This window comes from Rhinopithecus roxellana, chromosome 12 (genome assembly GCF_007565055.1).
Source record: "Rhinopithecus roxellana isolate Shanxi Qingling chromosome 12, ASM756505v1, whole genome shotgun sequence".
In the NCBI taxonomy this organism is placed as follows: domain Eukaryota; kingdom Metazoa; phylum Chordata; class Mammalia; order Primates; family Cercopithecidae; genus Rhinopithecus; species Rhinopithecus roxellana.
In genome coordinates this window covers 116,385,481-116,404,819 of record NC_044560.1, presented here as the reverse complement: position 1 = coordinate 116,404,819, position 19,339 = coordinate 116,385,481, and the positions used below count along the sequence as shown (strand labels likewise).

Here is a 19,339-nt window from a genome sequence, read left to right as displayed (position 1 = left end):
ATGTGTGTTAAGTGTTTAGGGAAGGCCCAGGCATATGGGGCTCAGAGGCTTGTAAAATCTGATATTTTACAAGCCCAGGCCCCTGGCTGGTGGTTGAGTTGTGAAACTATAACCGCCCACCCTTGCCGGCTGCCTAGACAGAACCGATTTGTCAAGATAGGGAAATCGCAATGTTCGAGAAAGAGCAATTCATGCAGAGCCGGCCGTGCTGGGAGACCGGAGTTTTATTAGTACTCAAATCAGTGATGAAAGAAAATTTTCAGCCGAATTAAATTTAAAGGAGTTTAAATGAGCAATGAACGATTCGCGAATTGGGCAGCCCCCAGAAGCACAATAGATTAACAGAGACTCCAGGGGTGCCTCGTGGTCAGAACGAATTTATAGACAAAAAAGTGACATACAGGAATCGGAAGCGAGGTCCAGAAACAGTGATATTGGTTACCACTCGTCGTTTGCCTTATTTGAACGCCGTTGGAACATTCAGCATTCTATGAGTATGGCCGCTGGGATTGGCAACGCTCAGCTATTGTTACAGGTGTATACGATTAAGTTCGGTTTTCAATTTTGTCTGCAGTTTATCCACAAGGACTCAAATATAGAAGTATGGAGTCCTTCTCAGGCAATATTTAGTTTGCTTAAGCATCAGTCTCCTCGAGCATTTGAGGATCAAAGTTTCCCCCCATCCGCCAGACGGAATCTAGCTCTGTTGTCCAGGCTGAAGTGCAGTGGTGAGATCTCTCAGCTCACTGCAACCTCCACCTCCTGGGTTCGAGCGATTCTTCTGCCTCAGCCTCCCGAGCGGCTAGGATTACAGGCGCGCACCACCATGCCTGGCTAATTTTTGTATTTTTAGTAGAGACAGGGTTTCACCATGTTGGCCAGGCTGGTCTTGAACTCCTGACCTCAGGTGATCCTCCCGCCTCGGCCTCCCAAAGTGCTGGGATTACAGGTGTGAGCCACCGCTCCCAGCTATGATTGTTATGATTTATAAGAAATATGTGCTTGATCTTTGTCCTGTTTCCTGGCACATGTCTCCTAAAACCCTTGGAACCTCTTTAGGGATAAGTGTCTTCCTGTGGCATTGAGATGGCAGGTGACCGGGGGCTTCTGGCTGACCTTAGGATGGGGGAGGCTGGTTGCCAGGGCAACTAACTGTGTGATTTGAGGGTTGGAAATTTTAGCTCTGCCTGGCAACAGGGAGGTTGAAGGTTGAGTTGATCACCAGTGGTTAGTGTTTTAATCAAGTAAGCCCATATAATGAAACTGGCATAAAAACTCAAAATGATTGGTGAACTTCTGGGGAACTTACAGATTCTTGAGCAGGTAGAGGTGCCTGAGGGGTGGTGCACTGAATCTCATAAGCTTCCTTGGAGGGCATGGAAGTCCAACGCCCCTTGCTACAAACTTTGCCCTGTGCTTTCCCTTCCATCTGGCTCTTCATCTGTATCCTTTGTAATATCCTTTATTCCTTTTCCCATTTGCCCTGAGAATATTCACCATTGGTGCTTGCAGCTGGAGCATTTACCCCGAGATAACTTTGTCATGAACGATCTCACTTTTATTATTTTCAGATCGTTCTAGTAGATCGACTTTGGAAACAAAAGACATCATTCTATTTATAGCATTCTGTTTTTAGTAGTGGTATTTCCATTTACAAAATGTGGTAGTTCTCAATCACTGAAAATGTCAAATCCTAGAAAACATAGCATTCCTACACGTGATGTTAACATCATTCTCAAGCAGTTCTTGGCCGAAGACTCGCTGGATGGAGCCGATTTTTCCAAACAGACAATTCTGATGATGCAGACGATTCTAATGTTAGTTCTGATGAGAAATAACTCCTAGGACAGCTTTTATATTTTATTTCCACATTGAAAATCAGATCTACTGCAGCCTCAAAGAGCATATTTATGACAAATTAAATAAGCGCTGGCAGCAAGCTGCACGTCGTTTTTCTAGACAGGAAAAGGGTTAAAATAAACTAGTAAATGTTAAGTGTTTTCCTGAGTTCTGCGAGCCATCCAGCAAATTAATCGAACCTGAGGAGGAGGCCGTGTGAATCCTGATTTATAGCTGGTCCATCAGAGGTACAGGTGACAACCTGCTGCTTGCAACTTGCATCTGAAGTTGGGGGCAGGCTTGAACTGAGCACTTAATCTGTGGTATCTGACACTAGGTCCAGATACACAGTCTCAGAATTGAAGTCAATTGTCGGATGCTGTCTTAGTCTTGTTGGTGCTGCTATAACAAGATAGCCGAGACTGGATAATTTATAAACAACAGAAATTTATTGGTTATAGTTCTGGAGACTGGGAAATCTAAGATCAAAGCACCAGCAGGTTTGGTGTCTGGCGAGGGCCCGATTTCTGCTTTCAATAGAGTGTTTTGTCGCTATTTCTCTGGAGGTGAATAATGCTGTGCCCTCACGTGGCAGAAGGCGGAAGAGCAAAAAGGGCTGATCTGTGTGTGAAGCTTCTTTTGTTTTTATTATTGCTATTATTTTCCTCTTTCTTTAGGTTTTTTTTTTTTTTTTGGATACAGAGTCTCACTTTGCCACCCAGCCTGGAGTGCAGTGGCACCATCATAGCTCACTGCAGTCTCAACCTCTCAACCTCCCAGGCTCAAGCAATCCTGCCTCGGCCACCTGAGTAGCTGGGAATACAGGCATGTGCCACCACACTTGGATAATTTTTGTATTTTTTGTAGAGATGGGGTTTCACCATGTTGCCAAGTCCTGAGCTCAAGTGATCTGCCCAATTTTGCCTCCCAAAGTACTGGAATTACAGGTGTGAGCCACCATACCTGGCCTTTTTTTTTTTTTTTTTTTTTTTTGAAGAGACGGGGTCTTGCTCTGTTGCCCAGGCTAGAGTGCAGTGGTGCAATCACAACTCACCGCAGCCTCAAACTCCTGGCCTCAAGTGATCCTCCCACCTCAGCCTTCCAAAGTGCTGGGATTACATGCATGAGCCACTGCGCCTGGCCAAAGCCTCTTGTGTAAGGGCCTTAATGCCACTCACAAGGGAGGAGCCCTCATGACTTAATCACTTCCTAAAAGCCCGTCTCTTGATACCATTGCATTGGAGAGTAAGTTTCAACATGAATTTTGGAGGGCACAAACATTCAAACCATAGCATCTGGCATTTGGGAGCTTAGATTTTTGGAGGCCGTCTCACCATTTCCTAATAAGAGTGGCTCACTGTGCCTAAGTTGTTTTTTCAAACAATGCGGTTTATCCTGAACACCTGCTTTCCTCTGGGATTCTGGAGTTTTGTTGTATGTTAGGCAGTGAGCATCTTCATGATCAGCCCCCAGTAAAATCCATGGGCACACAATCTCTCTCTAATAAACTTCCTTGGTCTATAGCATTTCACGTGTGTTGTCACAACTTGTGGCTGGAGGAATCAAGTGTATCCTGTGTGACTCCAAAGAGACTGAACTTGAAACTTGTGTCTGGCTTCCTCCAGACTTTGCCACATGTACCTTTCCCTTTGCTGGTTTTGCTCTGTATGTTTTCACAGTAATCAGTGGTTGCCATGAATATGGTTACAAACTGAGTGTTGTGAGTTCACCTAGTGAATCACTGCATCTGGGAGTGGTCTTGAGGGACCCCTGGCACAGCTGCCTGCATTCATTCACCTGTCTCCGCTTTTCTAACAGACTCTCGGGTGTCCTTGACTTGTGGCAGCATCACTCCCGTCTCTGCCTCCATCTTCACATGGTCTTGTCTTTTCCCTGTGTGTTTCTTCTCTGTGTGTCTCACGATTGTTGGGAAAAAGGCTTACAGGGTGCCGGTATAAACTGGTCATAAAAATATGGGACAATAAATTGTGGAAAGCCTCAGGAGGCCTCTGAGGAGGAAAGCCGCCTTATTGCCATCACGTTGACCTGCTCTTTTATCTATAAACACTGTGCTTAAGGAGAAAGATACTCCTTTGAAGCACTGGAATGTGGCCACATATGCCGGCTCCTAGTGAAGCCCACTCCCATGTGACTCTCCACATTCAGAGTGTTGTTTTATTGCCCTGGGATGTAAAGACTCGGAGACACCTGACAAAGGGATGCTTAGATATATTGCTTGGCCTTGACTTCAGGAGAGTTTACGCAGCAGAGACAGCATCTGGGCCCGGAGGGAATGTGTCACCAAATGAACTTGATTTTTACTCCACAGATCCTGGCTCCCCAGAAGCAAGAGACTTCAAGCGAAGGAAGGAGGAGGTTCCTGGATGTGGATGTCATCATTTCTGGGAACACTTTTAAATGGAAACTCAGATTTCACAGCCAAAATTTAGGGAGGATCCAGAAGAAACCAAAGATGAAGGATCCCAGTTCTTGGATATTTCCTGAAACAGAAGAAAATGACAGAGGCCCAGGTGACTTTTGGTTTGTTTTATTCTTAACGCGGTTCCCTGATGGATTTGTGGAAGTCTGAAGAAATCAGTTCCTTTACATTAAAAGTATAAATTGGAAAAAATGAGCTCTGGGGAGAAACAGACTTAGACTGTACCTTTTAACCAGGACACAGTGGGATCATGAATACATTGTTCACATAGCTCACACGTGACCAGTGTTGGCCTATGATGTGTGACTCTGCCGGACCCTGTTGGTTACATTAAGTGTCAACTTGTATCCAAAATCTTTGGCCACCATCACACCCAGAAAATCATGGTAAGTTACATGATGTGCACTGATTCTGAGGAGAATGCGGGTCCCTTCCTCAGGGGATATCAGTATTTTATAGCACTTAAATCTTGGAAAATTCATTTGATGCTTTTTGCTAGAGGTGACAGGATAGACTTTTTGTCCTTAACAGCTTTCTTCCCAAAAGATATACAAGCAAGTTTCGTGTGGCTGTTTCTACACGATTATTCTGAGTCCTCTCTGGGACTATACCAAGCAGAATTTAATGAACACAGTATTTCAGTAGCTCCCAGCACCGCGGCCTATATACCCAACCTTGTTGCAGTCTGTTTATCTGTGAATAAACCTAATTGCCTAAACAATGCAAGGTTTGCTTTCAAAGGCGCTCCTTGAACAGGTCACTAAACTGGCGTTTAAGTACAGATTTGACCATAGGGAGTTGAAAGTTCCCTTTGGCAATGGCTTGGGTTGTTGAGATCCACAGGGTTTGCTTTAGAATGTCATGTTGTCTCAGAAAATACAGAGCCCTTCCCTGTTTTCAAATCCAGTTGTTAACCTCTCACCTCTTTTAATGGCTTAACTTGAAAAAATTATGCAAATGACTCATGATAGTTTTAAATGTGTATATATTTGGTCTCTGTCTCTGGTTCCTGGCACAGAGCTCCTAAAACCTTTAGAATTTCCTGAGTGATAGGAGTGTATTTTGTTCTTCATAACCAGCCCCTTTCAACCATACCTGAGTTTATGTTTCAACCATACCTGAGTTTCAACCATACCTGAGTAATGAGGTGACCTCAGGATGGGGCTGGTTGCCAGAAAGACCAAGCCTTGATTACAGAGTTGGGACTTTCAGTCCCACCCCTGACCTCCAGATTCTGTCACCAGTGGTTGATTATTTCTTTTTTCTTTTTTTTTCTGAGACAGAGTCTCGCTCTGTCGCCAGGCTGGAGTGCAGTGGCACAATCTCGGCTCACTGCATCCTCCACCTCCTGGGTTCAAGCAATTCTCCTGCCTCAGCCTCCTGAGTAGCTGGGACTACAGGTGGGCACCACCACACCCAGCTACCTTTGTTGTTGTTGTTGTTGTTGTTGTTTTTAGTAGAGACAAGGTTTCACTATATTGGCCAGGATAGTCTCGATCTTTTGACCTCATGATCTGCCTGCCTCGGCCTCCCCAAGTGTTGGGATTACAGGCGTGAGCCACCACGCCCAGCCATGGTTGATGATTTAATCATGCCCACATCATAGAATCTCCATAAAAACCCCCATGGGGTTTGGAGATCACATGTGGAAGTGGGGGGTGGGGGAAGGGTGCGCTGCAATTCCACAGGAACAGAGGCTTCTGTGCTCGGCACCCTTTGGACCTTGACTTCTGTACCTCTTCACCTGGCTGTCATTTGTATCCTAGATAATAAACTGTAATTGTGTGACATTTTCCTGAGTTCTGTGAGTCATTCTAGCAAATTATCGAACCTGAGCAGGAAGGTTGTGGCAGCCCCCAATTGTGGTCAAGTTGGACAGAAGTGTGATAATGTGGGGACCCCAGAGTGGCACATGATGTGAGGGCAGTCTTGTGGGACCGAGCCCTTAAACTTGCAGTCTGATGATAACCCTCAGTGGTTAGTGTTAGCATAGGATCGAACTCTAGGATACCCAGTTGGCATCAGAGAATCAGAGGGCTGGAGAAGTGTTGCTGGAAAAGACACTGTGTATTTGGTATCAGAAAGAACCACAGATTCATGGATAGTTTTTGTTTGTTTGTTTGTTTGAGATACAGTCTTACTTTGTTAAGTATCTCCACCCAGTGGTGAGATCTCCGCTCACTGCAACCTCTGCCTCCTGGGTTCAAGCAATTCTCATGCTTCATCTAGGCGCCACCATGCCCAACTAATTTTTGGATTTTTAGTAGAGACCAGGTTTCGCCATGTTGGCCAGGCTGGTCTCAGATTCCTGACCTCAGGTGATCCACCCGCCTTCACCTCCCAAAGTGCTGGGTTTACAGGCATGCGACACCACGCCTGACCTCATGGATAGATTTTTCAATGTGAAAGTTAAATAGTACACATAGTGAGAAAACAAAGTTCCCCCTCTGTATACTTTTTTTCCTAATTCCCTAGTATGTCATTAACAAATGCTTGTCTTCCTGTTCTAGGGATTTACCTGTGAGGACATCTGTGTCTGCATGTGTGTGTATGTGTGTGTACACATGCGTTTGTATACATATACATGTATCTATGCATGTCAATGCTTACATGTATGATGGCTTATTTTTTACGGCCACTGCATAGTTTATTTGTTGTTTTGCTAAATATCATGGTATAGTTCACATGAAGGGAATCATGCTAGATTATTCTGCTCGTGCTGTATGACTATAGCATATAGTTCAGGGTTGCAAGTAGGTGCTGAAAAACACTGCAGATGTTCTTATGTTAGCAAGAGGATTTAATGGCTGCATATTACAGAAACTTATGATTTGTTGGATTAATGGAGGCTGCATGGTTATTATAAAATATAGAATATTTTACTATGACTTTGCTTCTGTCAAAGTATATTGAAAAAACTAGGAATACAGTTTATTTGTGAACATGCTGAGTTTGTACTGCAAGGGTCCACTTATATCCAAGCTTGAATCAAAAATATAATATTCTCAGGATGTGCAACTCACTTATACACAGTACCATAAGCAGATTCCACCAGGCCAACTGTGGGTCATGAGTATGCACAGTTTCAGTATATGCGGGGCATCCTAAAACCATTCCATTGAGTATACCAAAGGACAACTGTACAGGTGCAACTTATATAGTGAAAATGGGCAGAACAACTTCATATTTCTTCCATGTCAATAAAAGAGAAACACTTCATATTAAGCAGGACTGTGTTATTACAGGAATCACTGACCCTGAGGGATGTGGCTGTGGACTTCACCTGGGAGGAGTGGCAGCTCCTGGGCCCTGCTCAGAAGCATCTGTACCAGGATGTGATGTTGGAGAACTACAGCAACCTTGTGTCAGTGGGTGAGGACCACTGCCCTGTGTCACTCAGAGGGCGCCCAGTCAGTGGCCTTTGCTTTCTTAGCTTCTGGAAGCTTTGCTGTGCTCCCAAATGGCAGATCCTCAGGCCCCTCTCTGGTCCCAGAGGAGGAGGCACTATCTTCCTTCATCTTAGAAAAAAAAGGCTTTAATTTGCTAACATGCAAATTATGCAGTCCCTAACATGTACCTTTCTCCTATCATCAGAGCCACGTAGTGCAATTCAGTAAGCCTAAGTCTTCTCCCATTTCCCACAAACAGGGTTTCAAGCTAGCAAACCTGATGCCCTCACCAAGTTGGAACAAGGAGAACCGCTATGGGCATTAGAAGATGAAATCCACAGTCCAACTCATCCAGGTAAGTGAGAGAGAACCAGCAAGAGAGGAAGGCAGTGAAAGTCACATTCTGGTCATTTAGAAAAGGCATGACAGTTGTGAAAGTGTTTAGGGAGACAGAAACAGCTGCCACATATCCTTCTCCCCATATGATACAAGAGCTCTTTTTCTTATAGGAATTTAGAGAAACATACATACCCCTTTATCTCTTCTTGGAACTGAACTGATCCCTATTCATTTCTTCTTAGATGTTGTTTCCCCTAAGTTCTTCTTGCTTGGATTTTCATATCTTCCTATTCTTCTTCATCACTTGTCAGAGGATCATTTTGTGTTTCTGAGGCAAAAACAACAAACTGGTTTTTTTTTCTCTCACATAGTCACTCAACACAGCATTTATGCCACTGGATATATAGGGGTTGTTTTCTCACACCTCAGACAATTCTCCAGCAGACATCAGCTGGGTGTCCTCTATTTCAAATCAGCTCTGACACTATCTACCTGATGTGGCATCAGATCCCACAGGTTAAGGGATCGGTCCAAGACTGTCTCCCACTTCAAATGCCAGTGGCAATTCCCAGGTTGTCACCTCAGCTTCTGATGAACCAGCTGTAAAGTAGGGGTTCCCAAGACCCTCTCCTCAAGTTTGATTAATTTGCTAGAACAGCACTTATATGTATATGCATGTGTTTGTATATATATGTGTATGTGTCTGTAGGTGTTTATATACATTTATATATATATACTTTATCTGTATCTGTATATACATTTATGTAAGAGAGAGAGAGTGCCATAAGCATTGTCTAGAGTTGCTGATTCATCAAATGAGATAAGAACTGAGGCACAGGAGGCCAGGCATGGTGGCTCACACGTGTAATCCCAGCAGTTTGGGAGGCCGAGGCGGGCATATCATGAGGTCGAGAGTTTGAGACCAGCTTGGCCAACATGGTGAAACCCCGTCTCGACTAAAAATACAAAAATTATCCGGGCGTGGTGACATATGCCTGTAGTCCCAGCTATTTGGGAGGCTGAGGCAACCCAGGAGGTTGCAGTGAGCTGAGATCGCGCCATTGCACTCCAGCCTGGGTAACAGAGTAAGACTCCATCTCAAAACAAAAAACAGAAAAACAAAAAAACCTGAGGCATAGGTATGTGACTATGGTTTGTTTTTTGCATTCTGACAGTATGTATTTTTCACCTTGAATTTTCTTTTCATGACATGGTTTATAATACACTACGATATAATAGTATCTTCCATCTCTAGATTCCCATTCTACTTTGCACCCCAATCACACACAAGCCACTCCTATAGATATCGTATCAGTGGGATTTGGTGGTGCTTGAGGTTCCTTTGCTACTCCGGAGTCAAGGGCCTGGTTTTCATTCTTCCTCATATAAGACTGAAATACATCTTGGTCATTCATGCATTTCTTTATCGAAGGACAGATTAGCCAGGCTGAAGAGAGGTCATACTTTTCTATCTATTAAGCGTTTCTTAAAGGCAAGATCTTTATTAAAGGAGTTTTCATGACACTGTCCATACCAAGGTCTCTTGCTCTGAGAGTCTGGTTTTGTTAGAATTGGGTTGGGGGCCTGGGCTTGTCTTTACACGAAGCTCTCTCGGGCGCTGTTTTCATGAGTTGCTGAACTGTAGCCATAATACACAGTAGAGGAGACTGAATTTAGTGAGAAACAGAATGTCTCTCTTGAGCAAAGATTTTGTTAGCAAAAATAGGGCAAATTTTTATGTAATATTTACAAATTAAACTTTTGAACATGTGAAATGTTTTTGTTACAATTCAGGGCTATACAAAGATAAAGTGAATAGTAAACACAGAAAGAATTGTAGGACTTTAGAAGAAATGTAACCTACAGTGGTCTAGACAAGAAATTGAGAAAGGTATTGAATTAAGATGAAGAACTATGACAAGACAAGAAGTTGTAGAACTGGAATTGCAAGGCCACGTGGGGACTGTCAGAAGATTAGCCTGAAGGCCAGGTGCGGTGGCTCATTCCTGTAATCCCAGCACTTTGGGAGGCCGAGGTGGGCAGATCACCCGAGGGTCAGGAGTTTGAGACCAGTGTGGCCAACGTGGTGAAACCCTGCCTCTACTTAAAATACAAAAAATTACCCAGGTGTGGTGGCACATGCCTGTAATCCCAGCTACTCAGGAGGCTGAGGCAGAATTGCTTGAACCCGGGAGGCAGAGGTTGAAGTGAGCCAAGATCGTGCCACTGTACTCCAGCCTGGGTGACACAGCAAGACTCCATCTCAAAAAAAAAAAAAAAAAAAGAGATTAGCCTGAAACTGGTCACATGGAGGCCAGTGTTAGAAGATATTTGCTGGGAAACGGTCAAGTGGGAACTTACAGTGGATGCGTCTGGTAATGGTAAAACTTTTATTGTTCAGCTCCCGCTGTGAATTTTCTGTGCCAGTAATTTAGGATGGTGGTGGAGGTAAAGTTGTGTATTTTTCTGGCTCTGCGTAGAGGTTACCTTTCACCTGGTGGCAGTATTGCAGCAATAATACCGTATAGTTGATGTTCGAAGAAAAACTAAAAGTAAAGCTGCCTCGAGTCTTGATTCAGACGTAGGAAGGTGTGCCTTAAGGGTTCCCTTCACTGATGCCAACAGAGCCATAAGTACAAAATTCAGGAAGTAGAGGCTGTTAGTGGCAAGGTGAGGGATTAGTATATTAGGGACAGTAAAGTGGAAAAAAAAAATCCAATATGACACCTATGCAAGTAGGGCATGATGAAGAAGGTGACAGTTTCCACATGTGGTACAGTGGCAGAGCTGTGTGGAAAGGACCACGTGTTCCGCTTGCATGTTCTGAAAGTCCATAGGGATCGCTGTGTTTCTCTTTCTGTTGGAACATAAGAGAATGTGTCATAGCCAGGTAGATACAAGGTGTTAATTGAAAAATCGAGGCCTGGCGCGGTGGCTCACGCCTGTAATCCCAGCGCTCTGGGAGGCCAAGGCGGGCGGATCACAAGGTCAGGAGATCGAGACCATCCTGGCTAACACGGTGAAACCCCGTCTCTACTAAAAATACAAAAAAAATTAGCCAGGCGCGGTGGCGGGCGCCTGTAGTCCCAGCTACTCGGGAGGCTCAGGCAGGAGAATGGCGTGAACCCGGGAGGCGGAGCTTGCAGTGAGCCGAGACTGCGCCACTACACTCCAGCCTGGGTGACAGAGTGAGACTCCATCTCAGAAAAAGAAAAGAAAAGAAAAATCAAGGAGACAAAGAGAAACTTTATGTTCTAACAAAAGATGATTCGCAGATCTGAGTAATGTGACCTTGGGGAAGTGAAAGGAACACACATCACTGAAGAGAGGGGAAACTCTTTTTTTTTTTTTTTTTGCCTTGCAGGAGGCTTTTTGCTTTGCAGAATTTGCTTTGCATACCTGTTCAGTGAGAGATGGGGAGTCTTATGAATATCTTTATGAGAATCATGAAATGTGTGCATAGCAAGCAAACATATATGTAACATATCCATGTTCATTTTGGAGTGGAGTTTTAACATTAAAATGAGGTGGAATTTGACTCTGTGCTAGGAGGTCCTTTACAGGATATAAGAAAAGTCTGCACAGACTCCAGCAACTGACCAAAACAGCCTCACTGGTGTTTCTCAGGAGAAAGATATTAAGATCAGTCTCCTGTCCAATCATAGCTGCAGTTAGGAATGCTGTTGGGGGTGAGGGGCATCAGTTAGTCAGCCTCTGGTGGTTGGGGAGCTGCAATTGTTTCAATATTGCTTGTCCCAAGGCCAGTGTTTGTTTAGCTGCTACAGAAAAAGAAAAAAACAGAACAAAAAAAGTCGTGGCAGTTAGAACATAGTTTATTCTTTAAGTGTAGGGGGTGTACAACTTAACCCTTGCCTGTGTGTCCTTAGGCCTAGTTTATAATTTGGTATCTTATTGCCACAAAGAGTCTGTTCCGTCAGTCTGTGGTCTCTATTTTAACAAAGGTTGGAGTACTGACTGCAATTTTCCTGCACATGTGAGATTGGTGCTCTAGGAAAGTTAGTGTGATGATGGTCTACAGAATGGAGAAGGGCATATTTTAGCACCCAGCAGTCTAATAGAATTAGGATGAAGTCAAATGCTGTGTATCCAACATTTTAACTTGCCTTTCTATTTATTCTAATCCCTATGTCTGCTGTTTCCCTACTCAGGATTATTCTTTTTCAAATTAAAAAAAAATGTTTCTGTAGAGACAGGGTCTCCCTATGTAGCCCAGGCTGGTCTCAAACTCCTGGGCTCAAGCGCTCCTCCCACCTCAGCCTCCCAAAGTGTTGGAGATTAGAGGCATGAGCCACTGTGCCTGGCTGGCAAATTTTTTGTTTTTTTTTTTTAGATGGAGTCTCGCTCTGTTGGCAGGCTGGAGTACAGAGGCATAATCTCGGCTCACTGCAACCTCCTTCTCCCAGGTTCAAGCAATTCTTCTGCCTCAGTCTCCCGAGTTGCTGGGACTACAGGCGTGTGCCATCACGCCCAGCCAATTTTTTGTATTTTTAGTAAAGACGGGGTTTCACCATGTTGGCCAGGATGGTCTCGATCTCTTGACCTCATGATCCACCTGCCTTGGCCTCCCAAAGTGCTGGGATTACAGGCATAAGCCACCGTGCCTGGCCGGCAAATTTTATCTTATGTGTATTTAACTACAATTCTTAAAAGTTTTTTAACAGATAGGGAACATTTATACTTGGAATTCCTTCCATGTTGGTATCGTAGGGTTTCCAGTAAAAAGCCAGCCAACCCCGAGGCATCTTTGAAGCAGTTTTATTCCATGTGATGATCATGGAAGGATTTATTGTTCTGTCTCTTAGAAATTGAGAAAGCTGATGATCATCTGCAGCAGCACTTGCAAAACCAAAGAATACTGAAGAGGATGGGGCAACACTATGAGCGTGGAAGAACTTTGACATCGTGTTTAGGTTTAACCAACCAGAGCAGAAGATACAACAGAAAGGAGCCTGCTGAGTTTAATGGAGATGGAGCTTTTCTCCATGATAATCGTGAACAAATGCCTATGGAAATGGAATTCCATGAAAGTAGAAAACCCATCAGCGCTAAGTCACGATTCCTTAAACATCAGCAAACATGCAAGATACAGACAGCCCATGAATGCACTGACTGTGGGAAAGCTTTCCTCAAGAAGTCTCAGCTCACTGAGCATAAAAGAATTCATACAGGAAAGAAACCCCATGGGTGTAGCTTGTGTGGGAAAACCTTCTACAAGAAGTACAGGCTCACTGAACACGAGAGAGCTCACAAAGGAGAGAAACCGCATGGGTGTAGTGAATGTGGGAAAGCCTTCCCCAGGAAATCTCAGCTTACTGAACATCAAAGGATTCACACGGGAAATAAGCCCCATCAATGCAGCGAATGTGGGAAAGCTTTCTCCAGAAAATCACTACTCATTGTACATCAGCGAACTCATACAGGAGAGAAGCCTTACACATGCAGTGAATGTGGAAAAGGCTTCATTCAGAAAGGCAATCTCATTATACATCAACGAACTCACACTGGAGAGAAACCTTATGGATGCATTGACTGTGGTAAGGCCTTCAGCCAGAAGTCTTGCCTTGTAGCACGTCAGAGATACCATACAGGAAAGACTCCCTTTGTATGTCCTGAATGTGGGCAACCCTGTTCACAGAAGTCAGGACTCATTAGACATCAGAGAATTCACTCAGGAGAGAAACCCTATAAATGCAGTGACTGTGGGAAAGCCTTCATTACAAAGACAATGCTCATTGTACATCACAGAACTCACACGGGAGAGAGACCCTATGGCTGTGATAAGTGTGAGAAAGCTTACTTCTATATGTCTTGCCTTATTAAACATAAGAGAATACACACAAGGGAGAAACAAGGGGATTCAGTGAAGGTGGACCGTCCTTCCACAGCAAGTCACAGCTTAAGTCCTAGTGAACACACGCCGGGGAAAAGCCCTGTTAATATGGTGACTCTGCAGATACCTTCTGTGACCCCACAGATGCCATTTAACACCAGCGGGCTCCTAGCAGATAGGAACGTAGTCCTTGTGGGACAGCCACTTGCCAGATGTGCACTCTCGGGAGATAATAGAAGCTTTGCACAGGACAGAAGCCTTACAAATGCAGTGAACGTGGTCGTGCCTTCAGTCATCAATTACATCTTCTTTTATGTTACAAACACATAATTGAAAACTGTATATTAAATGCGAAAAAGCCTTGACCAAAAGTATCTAGTTGATTATCTGGTTAAGTCCTCCATAAGATTTCAAGCTTGTTTCAATACAAAGCTTGAAATCCTGTGAATGCAGAAAGTAGGAAAGCCTCTTTTGGAAGAGGGACCCTATCATTGGTGATCACCATGGCAACAGTGAGCTCATAGTGGGTAGAAATACAGTGATGGTGGGAGAGCCTTTGTCCTTAAGAGGTGTCAGTACACACTGGAGAAAAACTCCTGGAAGGTAGTGAATGTGACAACATTTTCAGTGGTACATTCTGCCACATCCTTTAGCAGGTGAAATCATATAGAAATAAAACACTGTGAACCCACTACTGTGAAGTGCCTTTATCAAAATATTAAAGTACTCTTGAAACAAAGAAGCCCCGCAGAAATGAGGATTGTTTGAGAGCTTTCTGTTCCATTCCTGACTTCATCATATGTCAGATAGTATAACTGATGTCTCTTTTTGGCCAGACTATCTTGAACTATTACTATTTACTGTGTTAATTATTCCAAAAGTTAAAGGAGATAGTGTCTGCCCCACATCACTGGTTAAGGTTATCACATAGAGGGAGGAAAAAAGGAAAAATTAATCGGGCAGACAGCTAAAGCTGGCCTTCGGCAAAATTATTTTAAACAGAAAGTCTGAAAAATCAAGCACAGGCACGAACAGAGCAGAGTGGGGAAAACTCAGGCAGGAGCTACTCTGATAAGAAAGTAAGGCCCAGTATAGAAGCCTTTTGTTCTTTGTGTGATTAGTGGGCTCCCAGGAAGAAGTTTCCTCCCCTTTTCAGGCATGTACATAGTGAACTCCATGGGAGCTTGCAGGGGGAGTGAGGAGTCTTACTTAAAACAGACCCACAGTTACACAAACAGGAGAAGCTATGCTTTGTGCTTGCCTAAAGACAGCTACACAGATAAGGGGAGTTGCACAGACAGCTTCACAGATAAGTTACACAAATAGCTACAGAGATGAGTTTCATAGAAAAGCTTTTGAATTCAGTTGTAAAAATGGCAACCCATTCAGGCTCCCTTTCTGCTGTGGAGAGCTTTCTTTTTTCACTTATTAAACTTTGACTCCAACCTCTCCCTTTGCGTCCATACTCCTTAATTTTCTTGGTTGTGAGACAAAGAACTCTGATACCTCACAACCAGGGACTGCTACATTGTGATGCACTGGTGAGACTGTAACAACATTATATTCACTTCTCCCATTTGTGGGTTCCTTTTTTTAATTGTCTATCTTCAGTGCCCAACCAAGATCATATGACGATTAGCTGTTAAATTTCTGACCCTAAAGTTAATTCAATATTATTTCAGAAAATGAGTCCTTCAAAAAGAAAGGGTAAGGGACAGGACCAAGGAATACCACAGTGCTAGGTTCCCTCCAGTGGGGCCAGAGACAGCTGATCTTTCCAGTTAGGTGTGCAACATATCAGACGTCAAGTTTATATAGGATGTGACCTCCCTTCCTGGACTAGGCAACTGAAGCTGAAAGGTTTGGGTCAATCAACAGGGACTGGTATAAACAGACTGGGTTCCTACCCCAACTCAGCCCAACCCCTATCCAATAGGTAGGGAACATCTGAGGCCCCAGGAGAGTTAGGGGGAGGGCACTAATCTATCAATATGCTTTTTTCACAATGAGAAGGCAGCAGAGACCTGGAAACATAAAGCTTTCCTTAGGCTCTCCCAAGCTCTGGCCACCAAGAGTAACCTGATGAAGCCCTGCTGGATCTGCCATCCTGGCCCACCTGTCACCACCTAGAGTGACCCTCTCATCCTACCAGTGATAAACTACACCAGTATACCTAACATGACAGCGTATACCAGCAGAACTCAAGTGGCTTACTGGCTTACCGAACATGGGAAGGAAGCAGAGGTGCCCTGTTTTAACTTAACCAACTGTGACAAAATGCCACAGCCACAACTAACAAAACCTTGGTGGCCTGGCACTTTGATGCACCACACTTTTGATTACATGAAGAGCGTCCCACTGGTGATGATGAAAAGACTGGAGTGTTGTTAGCCATTTGTGCAGGGGCTTCATGAACAACATTGTGTGGGAGAAACTAAGTTCCTGTAACAGGTTTGAGACTTGGATGGCAAACACCAATGCCTCCACACCCACGAATGGGCCACTGAACAAGAAAATGGAGAAGGGGTGTTGTGTGCACCTGAGAGCTACACCTACATTTTTCTCTGTGGGTGGTCTGGGGTTTATACAAATATAGGACAGGCAATGTCATGCCTGATCCAAATTGTTGTTTTCAGAATCCTGGGAGTATGAACTTGTAAACTCCTAGATAACTGACCAGCTGCAACCTTCCTTGTGGAATGGAACAGACCCAACATTCATCCTGGCATCTATCCTCATTGCCTCCCACTGCAGAAGTACTCTCAGTTAAGTATCCTCGTGCCTTATGAAAAGAGATCTTTAAAGGAGAATCAACTGTGTCCTGGTATCTCATGTTCCACAGAGAGCTGAAGAGGCTAAACATGATTAGGGGAAGACAAGGAGGTTCTGGAAGAGCTGAATCTAGTTGCAAACTGGAATACTGCAGGTCTTTGTCCAATCTGGATGATATTTTCCGAGGCTGATAGATACAATAATTGAACTGTGGTCAGTGGTAATGTCAATAGGTGCTGGTACAAAACTGATGCTAGCTTAAGGCTGAGGTCAAGTCTATTACTGGAAAAGTGATATTTGAGGAAGGGCTTCAGATCTTACCACTTAGGCCTGTCAGTAGGTAAACTGTCTTAATTAGGGCAAGTTAAAAAAAAAAATCAGTGTATTGTGGAGAAAAGAAAGAGAGATCAGACTTACTGTGTCTATGTAGAAAGAAGTAGACATAAGGAACTCCATTTTGTTCTGTACTAAGAAATTCTTCTGCCTTGAGATGCTGTTAATCTGTAACCCTAGCCCCAACGCTGTGCTCGCAGAAACATGTGCTGTGTTTACTCAAGTTTTAATGGATTTAGGGCTGTGCAGGATGTGCTTTGTTAAACAAGTGCTTGAAGGCAGTATGCTTGGTAAAAGTCATCGCCATTTTCTCATCTCAAGTACCCAGGGACACAATACACTGTGGAAGGCCGCAGGGACCTCTGCCTAGGAAAGCCAGGTATTGTCCAAGGTTTCTCCCCATGTGACAGTCTGAGATATGGCCTCGTGGGAAGGGAAAGACCTGACCATCCCCCAGCCCGACACCCGTAAAGGGTCTGTGCTGAGGAGGATGAGTGAAAGAGGAAGGCCTCTTTGCAGTTGAGATAAGAGGAAGGCATCTGTCTCCTCTTCGTCCCTGGGAAGGGAATGTCTTGGTGTAAAACCGGATCGTACGTTCTATTTACTGAGATAGGAGAAAACTGCCTTATGGCTTGAGGTGAGACATGCTGGCGGCAATACTGCTCTTTAATGCATGGAGATGTTTGCGTAAAGTCAAATATAAATCTGGCCTACGTGCACATCAAGGCACAGCACCTTTCCTTAAACGTATTGATGACACAGAGATCTTTGCTCACATGTTTTCCTGCTGACCCTCCCCACCATTACCCTACAGTCCTGCCACATCCCCCTTTCCGAGATGGTAGAGATAGTGATTAATAAATCCTGAGGGAACTCAGAGACCAGTGCCGGTGCAGGTCCCCTGGGACGACTTTTCTTTCTCTATACTTTGTCTCTGTGTCTTATTTCTTTTTTTTTTTTTTTTTTTTTTGAGATGGTGTCTCGCTCTGTCGCCCAGGCTGGAGTGCAGTGGCCGGATCTCAGCTCACTGCAAGCTCCACCTCCCGGATTGACGCCATTCTCCTGCCTCAGCCTCCCGAGTAGCTGGGACTACAGGCGCCCGCCACCTCGCCCGGCTAATTTTTTGTATTTTTAGTAGAGACGTGGTTTCACCGTGTTAGCCAGGATGGTCTCGATCTCCTGACCTCGTGATCCGCCCGTCTCGGCCTCCCAAAGAGCTGGGATTACAGGCTTGAGCCACCGCGCCCGGCCTGTCTTATTTCTTTTCTCAGTCTCTCGTCCCACCTGACGGGAAACGCCCACAGGTGTGGAGGGGCAGGCCACCCCTTCAACCTCCAGTCTTAAGGCGGTTTTCTCGTATCTCAGTAAATAGAAAATACAATCGGGTTTTACACCGAGACATTCCATTGCTCTTTAATGCACGGAGATGTTTATGTATGTGCACATCAAATCACAGCACCTTTTCTTAACCTTGTTTATGACACAGAGACATTTGTTCACATGTTTTCTTGCTGACCCTCTCCCCACCATTACCCTCTTGTCCTGTCACATCCCCCTCTCTGAGATGGTAGAGATAATGATCAATAAATACAGAGGGAACTCAGAGACTGGTGCAGGTGTGGGTCCTCCTCCCTATGCTGAGCGCCGGTCCCCTGGGCCCACTTTTCTTTCCCTATACTTTGTCTCTGTCTCTTATTTCTTTTCTCAGTTTCTGTGCCCACCTGACAAGAGACACCCACGGGTTGTTGAGGAGCTGGCCCCCTTCAGTTCCCCACTTTGGTCGGCCGCTGATCAACCCTGTTCTCCATTCTCCACGCCAATTATAACCTAATCTTTGCCATCGTTTTACCCATTCTTTGACTGACTCCTTCCTCTGAGGCTACATCTGATGTAGATGTAAAGATATTTGTCAGGCAGTTCTCAAAGGCAGCTTTCTCCATAAGGTCCCTCCAGCTAGAAGCATCCTCAGGATAATAGCCCCTCCGATTGTTGCTCAGGTCCCTGCCTCTTGAAATTCCTCTCAGATTGCCGCGCCCACATGGTTTCTTTCCACTCTTCTTAGGATTAAAGTGCCTAAATGTCTGTGACCATCTCTACCCAGCCTGCAGACAGATCAGGGCAGGCTTGAGCCTTTGAGAAACTAAGCAGTTTATGTAGCGCCCCTGGCGAATGTTGCAAAGCCAAAGTCCAGCAGTTCACGTGGAATGGAAAAAAGGTGGAATGGCTCCTTTTCAATCCCTTTTCATCGTCAAAGCCTACCTGTCTTAAGGCGCGAAAAGGGGAACTCCGCCTGCTGTACGGCATTAGGGTTGAAAATGGCTGCTCCCAGCAAGCATCCCCTGGGCGCAGACATATTGCGTCATGAAGCGACGGCAT

At 44.6% G+C, this 19,339-nt stretch overlaps 1 protein-coding gene and 1 long non-coding RNA gene across 5 annotated transcripts in view; one reads left to right on the top strand and one right to left on the bottom strand.

Annotated features, from left to right (window-relative positions):
• ZNF649 (zinc finger protein 649) overlaps positions 1-17,264 on the top strand; it is a 45,561-nt gene extending 28,297 nt beyond the window's left edge. For 3 of the 4 annotated variants that reach the window (XM_030941744.1, XM_030941745.1, XM_030941743.1), the window contains 4 exons: positions 4,169-4,370; positions 7,525-7,651; positions 7,928-8,023; positions 12,831-17,264. In XM_030941744.1, the coding sequence (XP_030797604.1) occupies positions 4,356-4,370; positions 7,525-7,651; positions 7,928-8,023; positions 12,831-14,188 (1,596 nt within the window). In that variant the 5' untranslated portion in view covers positions 4,169-4,355 and the 3' untranslated portion in view covers positions 14,189-17,264. Of the gene's footprint in view, positions 1-4,168; positions 4,666-7,524; positions 7,652-7,927; positions 8,024-12,830 lie in introns of all 4 variants that reach the window. The other variant, XM_030941746.1, reaches the window with a different exon arrangement.
• LOC104672698 lies at positions 4,000-19,324 on the bottom strand. Its single transcript, XR_749432.1, has 3 exons — positions 19,223-19,324; positions 8,200-8,335; positions 4,000-4,340 (listed from the first exon to the last, which is right to left on the bottom strand). It is a non-coding gene; the product is annotated as an uncharacterized LOC104672698 (long non-coding RNA).
• Positions 19,325-19,339: the final 15 nt, after the last annotated feature.